This window comes from Argiope bruennichi, chromosome X2, assembly GCF_947563725.1.
Source record: "Argiope bruennichi chromosome X2, qqArgBrue1.1, whole genome shotgun sequence".
NCBI lineage: Eukaryota > Metazoa > Arthropoda > Arachnida > Araneae > Araneidae > Argiope > Argiope bruennichi.
In genome coordinates, this window is record NC_079163.1 from 18,704,022 (window position 1) to 18,723,851 (window position 19,830).

A 19,830-nucleotide genomic window follows, 5' to 3' on the forward strand; every position below is an offset into this window, starting at 1 on the left:
GCAAACACCGATTATCGGATCTTTTTTTTTTTTTGTTATCTTAGTGATGATGTTTTGTTATCCAAATTTATATAGAAGAGAGGAATTACAGACCTATTACACCTGAGCATCTTGACTTCATATTATAGGTTCCTTTTTTTTATTACAAACATTTTAAATAGATGATTTTTTTAATCATTTCTTACTTAAACTAATAATCCATGTTAATCAGCGAAGTAATATTATTTATTTTCTTTATTTTATACCAGTTGTTCTTAAATGATTTCCCATATTACAGATAGTTAAAGCTACGTATAAATCACGGTCTTTAGAGTTTATTAGGCACTTTAATTTACAAATGATATATCAAATGAGTAGTTACTTGTGTGCGAACTTCAAGTAGGGATAAATTACTCAAAAAGAAATTGTGATGAAATAGTAAATAATTTAGGATCGTAAAATGCAGTCGTACGAGTTAAAGAACGGGGGGTACTTGGGAAACATTAAAGCTCTCCGGATCCAAGGACACGATCTTACCACCAGGCCACTGCGGGCTGTTTCTTGCTTAATGACATTTCGCAACATTTCTACACACGTTTTTTTAAGAGAAGAAAATTATTTTGGTTTTAAGGAAGCAGTAAATTCAAGGGTACAATGATGGTGCACTCTTGTGCGCTGTCTGTCGGACACAGTAGTTTATATTACATAACGCACCTGAATATTTCTTATCTGATTATTTATTTCACGGATTCTTACAGATAGGTGCAGATGAGATTATTTATTTTACGGATAGGTGCGGCTAGAAAGTAATTGGACTATTTTAATTTCATAGGAAAGATAAGGAAGCCGAAGGCAAACAGTATGTTACTGTATAATTTGTCCGATTGCTCAAATTTCAACACCGCATATTGTTTCGTCCGTTTGTAAATTTAGATGAACAGATTCGGTTATGTATACGCCATATTAATAAAAAATATATAAAATGTTCAAAAGATGCAGCTGCGAACGTGAAATTCGTCTTTAAACTTGATAAAATTTATTCGCAATTGCTGTAAATGTGTAGATACAAGTTCTTGTGATGATGATGTCGTGTCCGCGTTACCACAGAAAAGGGGTGCAGTAGCTTCTGAGGGTAAAGACCCCTGAGCACCCGAGGGCAAAAGTCTGACTTCTAGCTCACGTGAAGATGAAACTCACACACATTCGCTTGCACGACCCCTTTTTACAAGGGGGGGGGCACATTCACACACCTCACAGATAGAACACAGACGAACAACCACGCCCGAACCGGGATTCGGACCCGGGACGCCCAGATCACGGGGAAGATGCGCTACCCCTATGCCAGGACGCCGGCACAAGGTCTTGTCTTATAGCTAAATGTTTTTACTTGTTTAAAGATGGTTGATGGTTTACCCACTGGCTGATTAAAGTCAACAAGTATTTTCGCCACCAGATATGTAGTGAACGGTTGCCGTGAAAACGATGTGATCTGTGGGAGAACCTCTTCCCTCTTCAAATAAAGCATGACTTCTTTACCAGGACAATGCTGTTATCGATAATTCAGTGACTATCAAAATGTTTTTAACTAAGCATGGGATTCCTATTGTAGAATACAAACCCGATTCACCTAATCTGGCCCCGCGTGGCTCCCCCCTTCCCCATGATCAAGGTTAACTCTAAAAAGAATGAAATTTGAGACTATATATGTAGTGAAGAGAAAAATAATGGAAATGATGAAAACATTTTCCAAGGCATGACTTGAAGCACACCTTCGAACAATGGAGAATTTGTTTGTTCATGGAAAATTCAATGAACATAGAGTGGAAAGCATACTGAAGTTTGTATAAAAATTGTATATGAGAAGTTTTAAAGTGTCAGTCCTGTTATTTTCTAGCCACTACTTTGTATGTCTTATTTGTCAGTCAGTAATGAAATAACTAATTATGATTTTTCTTTCTATTTTAAGAACATTAATTGATCGTGCGAATGAGTGGTTACTTGCAAATCCGCGATGGAAAGCCATAACCTGCGAAAGCGTTGAATTTAAAACCAGAGGTGAAAACGTCAATTATGAAAGAATGGTTTACATGGAATATGGGGAACATGCAACAACCTATGTTAGAGGTTTGAGGTAAGTAGTGTGAACATTTTTCTCTCTATTGAATGATTATTATCGGATAAAATGAACTAAAATATGGCAAATTATAATTTCCATATTATGAACGAAACGGCAATTCTTATAAACACCAGGAATAAATATTTCTTTCATCCAGGGCCTATTGACCTATTCAATGGGCTAATTCAGCCAATGGTGGCTGCCTGTCTACCTAACTAATTGTCTAGCCTAGGCACATTAACGCAGTTGCTTAGGACCGCAAATCTACAGGAGAGGGGACTAGGTAGTCAATTTAAAAATGATTAGCCTTACTGCGAAATAAATAAATTTCTAAAAAAATACGAGTTATATGAATTAAAAATATAGGATTATATTAATACTTCGCACTATACTTAGTCAAATTCCTATTGGTTCATTATATTCCCATAGTTATTAAATTATTTATATGTATCAAAAGTATAAAATATATTGTGGATAAACGTAGATGGTACGTATTCGTGAGTCAGTCTAATTGCTCTATCAAAATCATGGCAGATGGCATCACGACTCTGCTCAAGCTCAAAATGACGTCTGCTCACCCAAATAACCAACTACGACGTGTGATTTATAGGTTGATGCCATAATCAATAGATGGTTTAATGGCTTTAGTTATGTTTCATGTCATTACCAGTTTTTCGAATAACTTTTTTTCTTTTGAACCATAATACTTTATAAGCTTTATTAAGTGATAATAAGGAAAAAAAATAATGAAATAGAAACGAAGTTACATAATACTGTTGTTGTTGTTTCTAATGGCTCTTGTCTAGACAAGCCCACTAGCTTTAAGAAGTCAATTGTGGTTTTAAGCCAAGAGTACATCTCTTGTTTTTTCAATAGCGCCATCTAGGGCCAAGAGAACGACTTAGCTACACATTCGTCACAACTCTTTTTACGGAGCGGATTCATTCATGCAATACATTCACTCATCCACAGATCGTAATTTAGACCTGAATCAGAGAACGATCACCCCTGATCCAATACCCGCAGTGGTATTTCTCTCGACATGAAGGACTTTGTGACCACGACAGATTTATACGCGCGTCAGCCACCACACACGCGGGGAGTCTTCGGCCGGAGGGGTGCGAACTCGCAACCCAAGGGACGCGAATCCAACGCCAGCGGCGCACACTGAAGAAAGTTAAAAATAAGAAAAGGAAAAGTCTCGATCCAAAATGGTGGGGGAAAAAAACAGTTGTCGTAATCAGTTTCTCAGTGGTAAGAGAGCCTCTGCAATTAGAATTAAAGATGGCGAATCAACTTTTATACAATCTACAGTTAAATTTGAAACAGATAAACTAATGGTAATAATATAGAAATTGAAGTAATATCCGAAATTAGCAAGGATAATGAATCTAAAGTTTTTTTAGGGCCCATTCAGAGCTTGAGTTAAATGTTAATCAACTCCCCGAAGAATCCAATATTAAGCCAATTGTAATAACAAGAGATCCTGGAACTTGAAGGCTGCTGAACGCTAAAGCTGTAAATTTTGTACTTCTATTAATGATTATAATCTACCACAACCATTAACAAAAGTACAAGTTGAAAAAAACCTGTAATTTTTTACATTCCAAACGCGCTTTTTAAAAAAACTGACTTATATGTATAAATTTACTAAAATTACTTATCGGAAGAGTTTAGTGAAAAATGCATTGATTTCAAATAGTTTACAATGCATTTGAACTAGAAGAAAAAGCTTGCAAAGTTCCTGCGAAATTTTAAAATTTAATACTTAGAAAAACAATTGTGCTGCTTTCCCTCCTAATTTAGAAGTTGCTTTAAAAATAATGTTTTGTATGATGATGACTAATGTAACCTGTGAAAGATCTCATCGTATCCTTAAAAGAATAAAGAATGACCTGAAAAACTCTTCATAGAAAATAGACCTTCAAGTGAAACTCTAACTCTGAACTTGTTCATTGAACTCCCAGATATGGTTAAAAATTGTATTATTTTAAAGGCACGTCGATTAGAATTCTCAAGATTAAACGGTAACTTGAATTTAATTAATAAATTATTTATATAATATATTGGAATATTATCAATTTAAAAGGTTGTATTGTATTTCACTTACTTGTCCATAACAGATCCTTTAAAATAATAATTTTTAATATTATATTTGTTTAAAATTTATTATCCTTATATCAGTTATTGTAGTAATTCAATGCATTTATTTGTATCTAAAGGAATCTTCTAATATATATGGTGTATTTTCAAGAAATTTATTATATTGATCCTCTTTTCAATGATATATCTATACTTATATAAAGCTCAATGTGTGTGTGTGTTGGCGCTCTACAGGTCAGATCGTTCGACCTACAGCTACCAAATTTGGCACATGCATTCCTTGGAGGTCGGTAATGTGCAACTGGGGTCCCTTTTTTTAATTTTTAATTAGAATTTTAACTATTAATTAAAAACTAACTTTCCCGTCAAAAAAATCTTTTAATTTCCCCATCGCCAATGAGTAAGGCTTCGGTTTTTTCCCCACGCTAACGAGAACAGGCTTAACATATTTTCCACCGCTTATTTCAAACGTTTCTGTTTATTTTCTTAGTGTTTGATGCATTTAAAATTAAACGTTGTTAATTAATCGATCTTTCAGAATCATTCTGAAGTACTCTTGAATTAAAATAAAACAGAATAAAGGAAATTAAAAATTTCTAATCTGCATAGCGTTACCCCAACTGGCGTAGAAAATTCGCGCATTTGCTTTACCATAATTGGAGTTGAAAATTCACGCATGCGCATTGTGTTCTGATTGTTGACAACTCTATTTTCAGCGGATATGGACTTGGTTTTGAAGGCTTAACATGTTTCCGACCGATTATTTCAAACGATTCTGTTTATTTTCTTAGAGTTTCATGCATTTAAAACTAAATATTGTTAATTAATTGATCTGTTCATGATGAATCTGAGAAAATTTTGTAGAAAACTTCTTGAGATATTACATAAATTAAGAAAGATATTCTTTAGTGTCCATAAGGTTTAAGTACTCAGCGACTCTGTTTTCAGTACTCATATTTTTAAAAAAAATTCTTCGTTTCAGCAAAAAATGTTCTTATATTAATTGCAATTTAACCCTTTCCACTTTAATTTAAAGCATACATTTTAAGGGAGCGAACAGAAAATTAGAGAGATACATATTACGTTATGGCTGAAGGCCTTTATAATATTATGAATAAATTATGACTATCACAATTTGAAGCTTTAAAGTATTTTGGTGAAGAAGCTATTAAAATAGGAGTTACATAAAATATTTAATTATTAAAATTTTAAAGAGCATTAAGATTGGCGAACCGGCTGGTCGCCAAAGACGGCTAGTAATAAATAAAGCATATAATTTCACAAAATTACTACGATAAAAAAAATAACCTAGACTAAATGATTAACTATTGATTAAGTTAAAAATATTTTGAAGCGGGAAATATATTTTTGATGGGCCTCACGATGTGCACTTCCTAGAGCCACAAAATGCATAAATCCGCCACTGAAATGGGCTATAGCCTAGGAACGCCATTGATCCAAGGGCACTTTGACATTTATTATATTAATACAGAGGATGCCACTTATATGATTGCTTTCGTCCAAGCCTAAGTGATCGCTACATCTTAATGATCAGTACAAACAAAATATATATATTTTTTTAATAATACAGTTCTGAGGAGGACGCCAGAAAAAACAGAACATGCGGCATCATTCGCATTATTTATTCGTTTTAAATAGAAAAATCATCACAATGTACAGAAATGAAAAATAAAACAATACATAGCTTTTCAAGTTTAACGAGACTTTTGAGGATTATCAAGCATTTTTTATATACACCGTTCTTATGAATAATTTTCATCAAAAGATTCGATTTGTTATTGGAATTATTGTATAGTTATTATTATAGTAGTATATTTTGTATGTTTTTCAGAAGATCTTTTTTTTTTCTTTCCCATCTTTAACACGCGAAGGACAGGGGTTGATTCAGTGAATATAATGATCTAGAGAACAATTTTTTCTCTCTCTTCTATCCAGCTATCTACCTTAGATTTTCTAGTCCGACCAAAATTGATCACTTCAAACTAATTGTTGATCACAAGAATTAGCGGTTGTGCTTTTTTTTTTTAAAAAAAATTCTAATTTATTTCAAATTAATTTAGCAATTTACAAACAGTTTTAATTAATTTGTTTTCATTTTTTATACAAAAATAAATATTTATTCTCCTAATTCTTGGATTATAATTTAATTTTAGTAGAAAAATAATTATAAGTACGAATGCATTTTTTTAAATGTTCAGAATTACTTAAATTAACAATTTATAAATGGTTTCAATTAATATGATGCTCATTTTTTATATGGAAAAAATATATGTATTTTCTCTTAATACATAGCTTATTTTTTAAAAGAAAAAAAAATTACGTTCGTTCATATGGCTCTTGAATTAATAATTATCTATAATTTAATTTTTAAGTGTTAAAATAATTATGAATATAATTTTAAATATAAAAATATTTCAAAATAACTATTTTTATCTTAAAATCATTAAAAGTTTTAAGTTTTTGGATTTTAATAAATATAAATTACTTATAATAACTCAACGAAGCTGTATTTGTATCGGGAATTAAAGAGAGCAGCTGAAATAAATAAAATTATATCCGCAAACATTCAAAATGTTAATAATCGAAAAGAAAAAGTAGAAAGCAGGCGATAAGTTATGGAATGCACAGGCAGAAGGCTCAAAATTTTTAATAACATACAATATGTTTTGTGCGCTGCCTGATTTTCTGAAGAAAAACATTTTTTGAAGGTAAATGAAATTTGTTTTTTTTTATCCATTCTTTTAGGGTTTCCCTTGTGGATAATCATTATTAATGAATTTTGCGAGATGTTAAAATATATTTATCTTGCTTGAAATGTTTTTATAATTACCATTCTGTCTCTTGCATGTAGGGATTGCAATACCGGTATACCGGGATACCGAATACCGGTATTTCGAGCCATTTGTACAATTTCGTAATACCGGTATTCACAAGTTTAAATACCGGTTTTTCGGTATTTACTAGAAATTTTTAAAATTGTCTCCACTATATGTTCAGGTATCGCGAAACATAGCAAAATAGTATACGTTTTTGTTTTTATGTATCCCTAACGGGCGAAATTAATTAGCTAATTAATGGCTTAAATCTAAATTAGTGAAACATGGATTATCCCTGAAAGAAAATATTGTAACCATAACTACTGATGGGGCAACAATTATGAAAAAAGTTTAGGAGTAATAGATGAATTATATCAAAAAAATAAAGACCAGAAGAATCTAAATACTGTGGATATAGAAATTTCGGATTCCAACTTTGAAAAGAGTAAGAGTGAGAGTGATATTGACAATGAAGATAATGACAATGTAATTGTTGAAGAAGATATTGCTAATGAGGATGAAATATTAACCTATCAAGAAATGCTTCCTATAATTTATAAAGTTCGAAAAATTGTTAAGATATTTAAACGTTCCCCTATAAAAAGGATATATTACTAAAATATATACTAACTGAAAATAAAACAGAATATATGTTAATATTAGATTCTAAAACACGTTGGAACAGTTTACTCCTAATGATGGAACGATTTTTGAAACTGAGAAATCCAATCCAAATATCCAATAATCGTCTTAAACCTGTAAATTAATATTTCAGATAGTGAATTCGACTTAATATCCAGAACTATATCAGCTCTACTTCCAATAAAACTGACTATTGAGGCATTATGTCTGAGAGATTCTAATTTATTAACAGCTAATGCAACAATACATTTCATGTTGCAGTCGTTGAAAGAACAGCACACATCACTATCTGAAAAATTATATATTACAGTGAAAAATCGCAAAATCGCGCAAAAATCGAATCAGAAGATAGGCATACCGAAATAGAAAATGTCTTATGGTATTTACATAATTATAATGATTTTAAAAATGAAAAAGAAGAAAAGAAAATAACCAATTCAAATCTGATTAAGTTTAGAGTAAATTTTCTTAAAATTTTTTACCCACAAACCTATCCACATTCAGAAGAATTCGGTTCAATTATCGAAGATTATGATGTCACTAATGTCGATAGTGAAAAGGAATTGTCTCTTGAACAAAAATTAGAATTAGCGATAAATAAAAAAATTTAAACGAACCAAAATACAATACAGAAATCAGCTATATCCAAAATCATCCGACGAGAAATCGATTTATTTTATTTGAAGATAAGGGATTTAGAGATAAATACTTGGAAATATATCGCGTCTTGCTAACAATACCACAAACTAACGTAGATGCCGAAAGAGCGTTTTCGACAGCTGGTAATTTTTACACAAAATTACTTTTCAAGCTTAATGACAGTACATTTGATGCATTATGTTTTTTAAGATAACATTTCAAAACTTTGTAAAAGTACCACAGACTGAATAGTGATATTTACACTTTTTTGTGATTTAAATAAATAAGATGTTTCTTTACTTTTTTGTGATTATATACTGTTATAATTTATAAGTTATAAATTATTTTTTGTGACATTTACACTCTATAACAAAACTGGCAAATAAAACAAAGAAACACCTCTGTTTTCTTTCTTTTTCTAAAATTTCTAATACCGGTATTAAAACCGGTATCCCGGTATTAAGATTTAAAAAATACCGAATACCGGTATTGAAATTTTGGTCCGGTATTGCAATCCCTACTTGTATGTAATGTAAAAATCTCTTGTAAAAATTAATGAAATATTTTTATTATGTCAGTAGTTTAATTAACCTTTATCATCATTTAAGCTATATATGAAATATTTTTCCTGCTTAAAAATAAAATTATAATTTAAGTATTATGTGAATGAATATTTATTTTTGTGGGAGATTTATTTTTAAAACATTCATCTTTGGTTGATTAAAGAGTTAAATATTAATTAAAACTGTCTGTAATTTTATTTAAATATTTTTTTAAAAGAAAAACGTGTTCATATATTAATTTTATTTTAAAAAATTATAAATCAGGTATTAAGAGAAAATACAGTTATTTTTCCGTATAAAAATTAATACCACAATAGTTGAAATTTTCTTTAAAATGTTAATTTAATTCAAGCAATTTTGAATATTTAAAAAAATGCATTCATACATATAATTATTTTTCTTCTAAAAATTAAATTATAATCCAAGAATTGGGGGAATAAATATTTATTTTTGTAAAAAAAAAAAATGAAAACAGATTAATGAAAACTGTTTGTAAATTGTTAAATTAATTTGGAATAAATTAGAAAAAAAGCAAAAAGTGCCAGCTCAGGATCGAACTCTGGTCTCCAGTTTACTACGCCAGTGTCTTAGCCACTATGCAAAAACGAAACGTCTATTCTGTAATGTCTGTCCCTTTTTTTTTTTTTTTTTTTTCCCCATCCCACTTATTTATGAACTCGCAAATTAAGGCCGAACAATGAGTATTTTCAGAAAATATGTGAAGTCTGAAGGACTGAAAAACATTTAACAAGTATAAAATATTTTCGCAAACTTCAAGAAAATATTTGTAATAAGAGTAAATCAGCTATTCTAAATAATTTTCGTGTCTACCGCTGTTTTTCAAAAAATTCATGGGCTTAAAAAAGTTGAAAAATTTTGTTAATTTCATACTTCTAGGTTATTCATTCTTAAATTTCCTTCTACTTAAAAGATATCATTTAAATTGTGCTTTTTGAAGTTTTTGTACCTCTGCAGGCATTCAGAATCACAAGATCAAATCTAATCCTTTAATTATAATTTTTAAAAATCTTAAATAAATTCTTTAAAAAAAGCTCAACAAATCAGTCATTCTGAATACTTTTTTGATACATTTCGAAGGAAAAAACAAAAACAAAATTAATGATTTTTTTTCCGGATAAATAATGAATTACTGTAACTTTCTATTTCTTTGTACTATTACTATACTTCTCTTATTATATTTCTTCGTGTACTTTTTATTGAGTTTAGATGCATTAAGTTTCTTTTCAATTATTTTTTTTGGTGTTCCAAAATTTTAAATTCCGTTTTTCGTGTGAAATATGAATAATAAATATTAAAAATATATCTGTTTCTACGTATAACTTTTAGTGATACAAATATTAATTGGAAAAATGAAAGCTGCAATGCTTTCCATCGGGAATGGGTTTACTTGATTAAGAGTCGCGCGGGAGAGATTTTTTCCATTAAGAGATTAAGAGATGATTACCCGAAGATTTGTACGCATCAATTAAACTAAATCCTCCATAATCTTTAGAGAGAATAGCCCCTGTGAATAATTCATCTTTATAACATAATGCTAATGGATGCTAATTTTTCAACAATATTGAAATAATTTTACTGTTACTGAAATTATTTATTGTGTTCATTTTTATTCAAAATTACTAATTAGTTAATATGTTTTACATGTACTGGACTTATAATATGATGCGCTTTTCGAACAACTAATTACTAACATATTTCAAAAGTTAATATCATAATAAACGATGCTAAAAAAGTACGTCTACATCTTTTATCTACGTCTTTTTTTAAATTTATTTGCGATTCTTTATTGGTAAATACTTTTAAACTAAATATTAGTAAAACAAAATTATCAAAACAAGTTTGGACAATCATTTGAGGCTTATTATTTAAATATAAAAGTAAAAAAAAATATTTAAATAGAAGTAAAAATAAAATAAATAATTTTTACTTTTTAAAGTAAAAATAAAATGAATTGTCCTTAGAAGAATTATTAAATTTTTTCAATCAAGGAATATAATTACGGATATATAGTAAATACGAATATTATTTATCATCGTTGGCACACAATTTTTGTTCATTGCAGATAAATATTGATTTGTTGATGAATAAATAATAAATATAATGGTCCTCTTTTCCGGAGTATATTAAGCTCAAGATCCGACTCTGAACTTTTCTGGCAATGAATGCCGTTCATAAACATAATTTGCTGTTCTTTATTCATGTAATATGCTATTTAAAATTCTCTTGAACTACATTTAAATGCATTTGATATTTCAAGTAATGTCATGACTCTGAAATTTTTTTCGGTAAGGTTTTCACTTATGAATAGCAGTGCGGCTCTTGCATTATAACCGTACTGTAATTGATAATTCTATTCTAGTGATTATATTGATTATATTGCGCATTGCAGGGAAATTTTGATTTGTTGATGAATTAATAATAAATATATTCTCCTTCGTTCCGGAGTGTATAACTTTCAATATCTAACATCGAACTTTTCTGGCAATGAATGCCGTTCATAAACATAATTTGCTGTTCTTTATTCATGTAATATGCTATTTAAAATTCTCTTGAACTACATTTAAATGCATTTGATATTTCAAGTAATGTCATGACTCTGAAATTTTTTTCGGTAAGGTTTTCACTTATGAATAGCAGTGCGGCTCTTGCATTATAACCGTACTGTAATTGATAATTCTATTCTAGTGATTATATTGATTATATTGCGCATTGCAGGGAAATTTTGATTTGTTGATGAATTAATAATAAATATATTCTCCTTCGTTCCGGAGTGTATAACTTTCAATATCTAACATCGAACTTTTCTGGCAATGAATGCCGTTCATAAACATAATTTGCTGTTCTTTATTCATGTAATATGCTATTTAAAATTCTCTTGAACTACATTTAAATGCATTTGATATTTCAAGTAATGTCATGACTCTGAAATTTTTTTCGGTAAGGTTTTCACTTATGAATAGCAGTGCGGCTCTTGCATTATAACCGTACTGTAATTGATAATTCTATTCTAGTGATTATATTGATTATATTGCGCATTGCAGGGAAATTTTGATTTGTTGATGAATTAATAATAAATATATTCTCCTTCGTTCCGGAGTGTATAACTTTCAATATCTAACATCGAACTTTTCTGGCAATGAATGCCGTTCATAAACATAATTTGCTGTTCTTTATTCATGTAATATGCTATTTAAAATTCTCTTGAACTACATTTAAATGCATTTGATATTTCAAGTAATGTCATGACTCTGAAATTTTTTTCGGTAAGGTTTTCACTTATGAATAGCAGTGCGGCTCTTGCATTATAACCGTACTGTAATTGATAATTCTATTCTAGTGATTATATTGATTATATTGCGCATTGCAGGGAAATTTTGATTTGTTGATGAATTAATAATAAATATATTCTCCTTCGTTCCGGAGTGTATAACTTTCAATATCTAACATCGAACTTTTCTGGCAATGAATGCCGTTCATAAACATAATTTGCTGTTCTTTATTCATGTAATATGCTATTTAAAATTCTCTTGAACTACATTTAAATGCATTTGATATTTCAAGTAATGTCATGACTCTGAAATTTTTTTCGGTAAGGTTTTCACTTATGAATAGCAGTGCGGCTCTTGCATTATAACCGTACTGTAATTGATAATTCTATTCTAGTGATTATATTGATTATATTGCGCATTGCAGGGAAATTTTGATTTGTTGATGAATTAATAATAAATATATTCTCCTTCGTTCCGGAGTGTATAACTTTCAATATCTAACATCGAACTTTTCTGGCAATGAATGCCGTTCATAAACATAATTTGCTGTTCTTTATTCATGTAATATGCTATTTAAAATTCTCTCGAACTACATTTAAATGCATTTGATATTTCAAGTAATGTCATGACTCTGAAATTTTTTTCGGTAAGGTTTTCACTTATGAATAGCAGTGCGGCTCTTGCATTATAACCGTACTGTAATTGATAATTCTATTCTAGTGATTATATTGATTATATTGCGCATTGCAGGGAAATTTTGATTTGTTGATGAATTAATAATAAATATATTCTCCTTCGTTCCGGAGTGTATAACTTTCAATATCTAACATCGAACTTTTCTGGCAATGAATGCCGTTCATAAACATAATTTGCTGTTCTTTATTCATGTAATATGCTATTTAAAATTCTCTTGAACTACATTTAAATGCATTTGATATTTCAAGTAATGTCATGACTCTGAAATTTTTTTCGGTAAGGTTTTCACTTATGAATAGCAGTGCCGCTCTTGCATTATAACCGTACTGTAATTGATAATTCTATTCTAGTGATTATATTGCGCATTGCAGGGAAATTTTGATTTGTTGATGAATTAATAATAAATATATTCTCCTTCGTTCCGGAGTGTATAACTTTCAATATCTAGCATCGAACTTTTCTGGCAATGAATGCCGTTCATAAACATAATTTGCTGTTCTTTATTCATGTAATATGCTATTTAAAATTCTCTTGAACTACATTTAAATGCATTTGATATTTCAAGTAATGTCATGACTCTGAAATTTTTTTCGGTAAGGTTTTCACTTATGAATAGCAGTGCGGCTCTTGCATTATAACCGTACTGTAATTGATAATTCTATTCTAGTGATTATATTGATTATATTGCGCATTGCAGGGAAATTTTGATTTGTTGATGAATTAATAATAAATATATTCTCCTTCGTTCCGGAGTGTATAACTTTCAATATCTAACATCGAACTTTTCTGGCAATGAATGCCGTTCATAAACATAATTTGCTGTTCTTTATTCATGTAATATGCTATTTAAAATTCTCTTGAACTACATTTAAATGCATTTGATATTTCAAGTAATGTCATGACTCTGAAATTTTTTTCGGTAAGGTTTTCACTTATGAATAGCAGTGCGGCTCTTGCATTATAACCGTACTGTAATTGATAATTCTATTCTAGTGATTATATTGCGCATTGCAGGGAAATTTTGATTTGTTGATGAATTAATAATAAATATATTCTCCTTCGTTCCGGAGTGTATAACTTTCAATATCTAACATCGAACTTTTCTGGCACGGAATGCCGCTCATAGATATAATTTGCTGTTCCTTATTCATGTAATATGCTATTTAAAATTCTCTTAAATTATATTTAAATATTTTCGATATTTCAAATAATGGCCGGTCATGCTTCAGAAATTTTTCTGTACGATTTTCACCTACGAATAATAGGGTGGCTCTTGCATTATAATTGTACTGTAATTGATAATTCTATTGTAGTGATTATATTGCGCATTGCAGGGAAATTTTGATTTGTTGATGAATTAATAATAAATATATTCTCCTTCGTTCCGGAGTGTATAACTTTCAATATCTAACATCGAACTTTTCTGGCACGGAATGCCGCTCATAGATATAATTTGCTGTTCCTTATTCATGTAATATGCTATTTAAAATTCTCTTAAATTATATTTAAATATTTTCGATATTTCAAATAATGGCCGGTCATGCTTCAGAATTTTTTCGGTACGATTTTCACCTACGAATAATAGGGTGGCTCTTGCATTATAATTGTACTGTAATTGATAATTCTATTCTAGTGATTATATTGCGCATTGCAGGGAAATTTTAATTTGTTGATGAATTAATAATAAATATATTCTCCTTCGTTCCGGAGTGTATAACTTTCAATATCTAACATCGAACTTTTCTGGCACGGAATGCCGCTCATAGATATAATTTGCTGTTCCTTATTCATGTAATATGCTATTTAAAATTCTCTTAAATTATATTTAAATATTTTCGATATTTCAAATAATGGCCGGTCATGCTTCAGAATTTTTTCGGTACGATTTTCACCTACGAATAATAGGGTGGCTCTTGCATTATAATTGTACTGTAATTGATAATTCTATTCTAATGATTATATTCTGCTAATATTAGCTAGAATTTTGCCTTTTTTTAAATTTAAATTTAAATAATTTGTTTATTACTTTTTTTTAAACTTTTTGTGAATAAATTTTAATTAAACAATTACCTCGGTTTTAATATCTACTTCAATTAAAAATTTAACATTAAAATGAACTCGATTTTTTTTCGTGTATTTCCTTATTCTCATTTATAAAAGTTTACCCAACTGCGGTTGAAATATAAAAGGATTATGAACTATATGGTTGAAATAAATATTGTCGTAAGAAAATCATTCTCGTATTACTTTACAACAAAAATTCTATAGTGAAATATTTTTTAATTAATTTTTTTATTTCTCTATTTAACTGTCATTTTCTTATTTATTTATAAGTGTTGGGCTCTCAAAATCTTTTCCTGTGCAGAAAAGTGATTAAAATACCGTTTCTAACGTTTTTGTGGCTGAAATTATGTACAGTCCTTCTTCGCTTTAAACCACGGATGATGGTTGTAATAGCGTGTAAGTACACTGCTAGTGTATGTACAGAGAACACAAGGAAATCTGGACATCATGAAATTACTACTCTTCGAGAAGTATTAAAATTAAAGGAAAATATTTAATACCTCAGTAGAGCTATAAAATGAGCATCCCTTGTGAAGTTTCTATTCTAAAAATCATTAACAAACTTAATTTTCATGTTATCAAATTCGGTTCCCCTTAAATGATTAATACAAAGGCCATATTTATTCAAAACTTTTTATACATGCTTGATTTCTAAAGATGGCATAATGATTTTATTTATGTTATTCATCATGCTCGTTAATATAGCGCATTAATTTTATATCGGGGTATTATCTATTCATACAGACTTTGGGTAAGTGAAAAGCAAGTAGATTATGATATACCTCAGCAAATTGGATACCTCAACTTGGTACCTGATCAAATGAGTGGAACTGGTGGAATATTTTCTTCGCCCGATTATGAAACTTTAGACGAAGTTGTTTCTAGATATAATAGAATGACACACACAAGGCCGATACCAGGTAATAATATTTATATTTGTAAACTCTTCTTTTTAGCTTTTTGTTCCAGTTAGATCGAATTATGTTATGAAATTTGGCACACATATTGATGGAGACCAGATTAAGAACGTTAGCTCTTTATTTGAAATTTTTAGATTGATTAAATTAAATTTTTTGTTGTTTTTCAATAAGATACTGTTCATGGTTTCTTTAGACAACACATTTATTACACATGCACAAACCCACCTATATATGGGACACATAAATATCACACTGTTCATGGTTTTTTAGACAGCACATTTATTACAAACGCACATATATATAGGACGAATAAATATCACACTGTTCATGGTTTTTTAGACAGACATTTATTACACACTCACAAACGCACATATATGTAGTACGAATAAATATCACACTGTTCATGGATTTTTAGACAGCACATTTATTACAAACGCACATATATATAGGACGAATAAATATCACACTGTTCATGGTTTATTAGACAGACATTTTTTACACACTCACAAACGCACATATATATAGGACGAATAAATATCACACTGTTCATGGTTTTTTAGACAGCACATTTATTACACACGCACAAATGTACATATATATATAGGATGAATAAATATCACACACCATTTTCAGTTCCGCATCATAAGCACCTTTAAGAGCTTACAGAGAGGATATAGAGATAGTAATTGGAATGAGAGAAGAGGGGGGACATAACAGCATAGATATTCATCCGACCAAATATGTTTTAGAAAAATAGTTCGCTCGCTTCATTTTAACAATATTTAACCATTTTGAATAATTTATAATGTTTCCATATTAGTTAGAAAAAATTTATCAAAATCCATAATTTTCAGTCAGTGTATTCATATCAAGTTTTGTTACATTTTTTTCAAAATTACATTACAGTGGTAGCTCAAACGATTTGAGTTTATTTCTCTGTTGTATAAAGATTTCCAAAGGGAATTTCATGTTAAGCAGCTATCTAGGGCATAAACATTTTGTTTTAAATTTATAATAATGATTTTTAACTGATATACATTTACCTATATAATATCAAAAAATAAAAATGATACAATTTTTTAAGTTCTGACTTGTTTAAACGGCAATGCTTTCTTCGTTTACTTCAAAGAAGCTTCAATATTTTGCTGCCGAATTTTTTTTTTATTGATATTACCAATAAAAAAACATTTGTCTTCTTTAAGGAAGCAGCTGAGATTTTAATATATATTTTATATTATTAGAAAAGTTTTTATTTAAAATTGCTTTCATCCAGTTTATAATGGCATTATTATCGCTAAGCTATTTATTTAGATGAATTGTTAGCACATATATAACTGTATTGGTTAAAACATATCAGATAGTAATAATTAAATTTTCTGTACTCCAAATTCGTATGTCTCGACTGAATAACCTTAATAATATCAAATTTAGATTTATGTTCTTCCAGGGATAGAAAATAAGATTCAAAAATAAAACAGCTAAAGTATTCTACCCATAACTCTCATATATTTAATATCAAATTTAGATTGGTGTTCTTCTAGGAATGGGAAATAGGATTTTACAATAAAAGAGCTAAAATATTCTACCCATAACTCTCATATATTTCCATACAAGAATATTTTTAAAAAGTGGCCAGAAATTAATGTACATATGCGTTAAGCAACTAAACTTTAGTGATCGTAATCAATTAAAATACTAAAAGAATCCAAAATAGCATTTCCCACTAACAGTTTATTTGTATTGAATTTTGATTGCATTATTCTACTGTTTTCGTACGATAACTTCCGAAATTTTTATCCTCCCTAAAAATACATTATTAGACCATATTGAATTTATTTTGAATTTTAGCTATGATGACTTATAATATACTAAACGTTAGTGATCGTATTCAATTAAAATATTAAAAGAATCCAAAATAGCATTTCCCACTAACAGTTTATTTGTATTGAATTTTGATTGCATTATTCTACTGTTTTCGTACGATAACTTCCGAAATTTTTATCCTCCCCCAAAATACATTATTAGATCATCTTGAATTTATTTTGAATTTTAGCTATGATGATTAATGATATATGACTTGAGTATAAATGAAAGTGTTTGAAATTTTTACTAAACTAAGTGGAAATAGTATAGAAGAATATTATTTTGCGTAAGTACATTATTTCCTTGTCTGATTTGGTTTAAAATATGTTGCATATGTAGAAATTAAGGTGTAAGGATTGCACGGTGAATTCTATCCATCTTTTATTGTTTCTAGGTCGCATTATTACAATTGAAACTCAGGAAATGAAGTTGAAACTTTCAGGAGAGGCTGACCCTGATCGATCCTACTGGACGGAACGTGGTAACACACAAAAGCGTTTCCTTTTTGTCATACGAATTTTTTTTGAATTATCGGATGGAGTTCCTGAAGAAATTGGTAAGTATTTCTATTAAGAAAATTTACGAAGCATAATCTGCCCGAAATTTCTTTAGACTGAAAATAGTATACTGTATTTGTCTCTATGATTTTTCCCAAAGAAAATCTCTGTATTAAAAATATAAGCCATTGAAGAAAATCGGGTTGTTTTCTTCAGTGTTATATTGCTCTATACACAGGTAAGAACCTTATAAAAAAATTTGTCTTAAACATTCATAGATTATTTTAAATTTAGATTTGTTTTTCCTTGTTAAACATTTGTATGTAATAATCACAAAAGTGTTGTCCTCGTCGTACCATATTTAATTAATAATAGATATAATAACACAAGTAAATATTCCTTTGTTGAATAAGAGCACGCAGCTGTAAAATTACGTTACCTGCTATTTGAAATACTTTCGAATTCAATAACAATACAAAATAGAAAGAAAAAGTTGTAAATTCATGAAAGTTTATTATGCTATTTAAAATGCAGATAATTTAAATTATGGTTCTAAAAACAGAACAAATATGAGATCGGTAGCAGTTAAATGTGATGATGAGTGAAAAATTCCTGTTTTTCAGTAGAAAATTTAAATAATTTGTTCGTTTTCAACGAATACTAACTAATGAAATGACGCGTTTAATTTCGAATATCTTTTTCCGTTGCTACTTTTGTATTTATCATCTGAAATTGACTCATATATTTCAGGAATCATGGACTTCGTGCCAAACCCAATTTCAAGTGGAGGAGTCTTCTCTTTCCCGAAGTATGAACCTTTCTGTACTTTGGTCTATCAGGCATCCAATTGGTGTGCAAGACAACAAGGCATAAGAATTTGTAATGTCCAGTCTGTTGAAATGAAATTTAAATCAGGTAACATTAACGAAACATTTCTTCTAAAGATTGGATCGAATAAAATAATTTATATGAAAAAAAGCAAAAATTTAAAAATATTTTTAGGTGTACAATTTTGTTTTCGTCTTTTTTTTCCCGACAGATAGCTGCAACAATAAGTGCTGGACGAAATAGGCAGATCAAAATTGTCACATAGTAAATTTGAACATCTGTCAACATAAAGACAGCACCACATTAATGAATTTATGTTAGCGTCATAAATTTATTCTCAATCGAAAATGTCACTTTTCAAGCTAAATTTTTATCATTTGCGGGAAGTTTTGATTTTCTGCCTATTTTCTGATATTTATGTGATTTAAAAGGAAAAATTATTCTTATTAAACCCTAATTGCAGTGATAATGAATTTACTGAAAAGCAATGGACGGTTGACAAAAATTGAATCAAATGTTTGGAAATCTGTGGCCTTAACGTCGCCGACATCTGTCGAAATTAGTTCTTAGTAGGCCGATCAAAAATTATTGGCACAGTGCGCCATCTGATTCACTTGTCACCTTGTCATTTATTCTGCCACATATAGTGCAAATTATAAGCTAAAGGAACAACATTTGAATAAATTTCTCAAAATCTCCAGATTGAATGTTGCCGGCATCCGTCGGTTTGAGTTCTTAGTCGGCCGACCAAAAATTGCCAGCAAAATGCGACTTCTTATTCATCTGTCACCTT

At 29.6% G+C, this 19,830-nt stretch overlaps 1 protein-coding gene across 3 annotated transcripts in view; it reads left to right on the plus strand.

The window, feature by feature from the left end:
• Positions 1 to 19,830, plus strand: part of LOC129960270 (uncharacterized) — a 70,692-nt gene that overhangs the window by 35,925 nt on the left and 14,937 nt on the right. For all 3 annotated transcript variants that reach the window (XM_056073565.1, XM_056073563.1, XM_056073564.1), the window contains exons 3-6: positions 1,946 to 2,110; positions 15,674 to 15,849; positions 18,107 to 18,268; positions 18,960 to 19,124. In XM_056073565.1, the coding sequence (XP_055929540.1) occupies positions 2,058 to 2,110; positions 15,674 to 15,849; positions 18,107 to 18,268; positions 18,960 to 19,124 (556 nt within the window). In that variant the 5' untranslated portion in view covers positions 1,946 to 2,057. The remainder of the gene's footprint in view (positions 1 to 1,945; positions 2,111 to 15,673; positions 15,850 to 18,106; positions 18,269 to 18,959; positions 19,125 to 19,830) is intronic.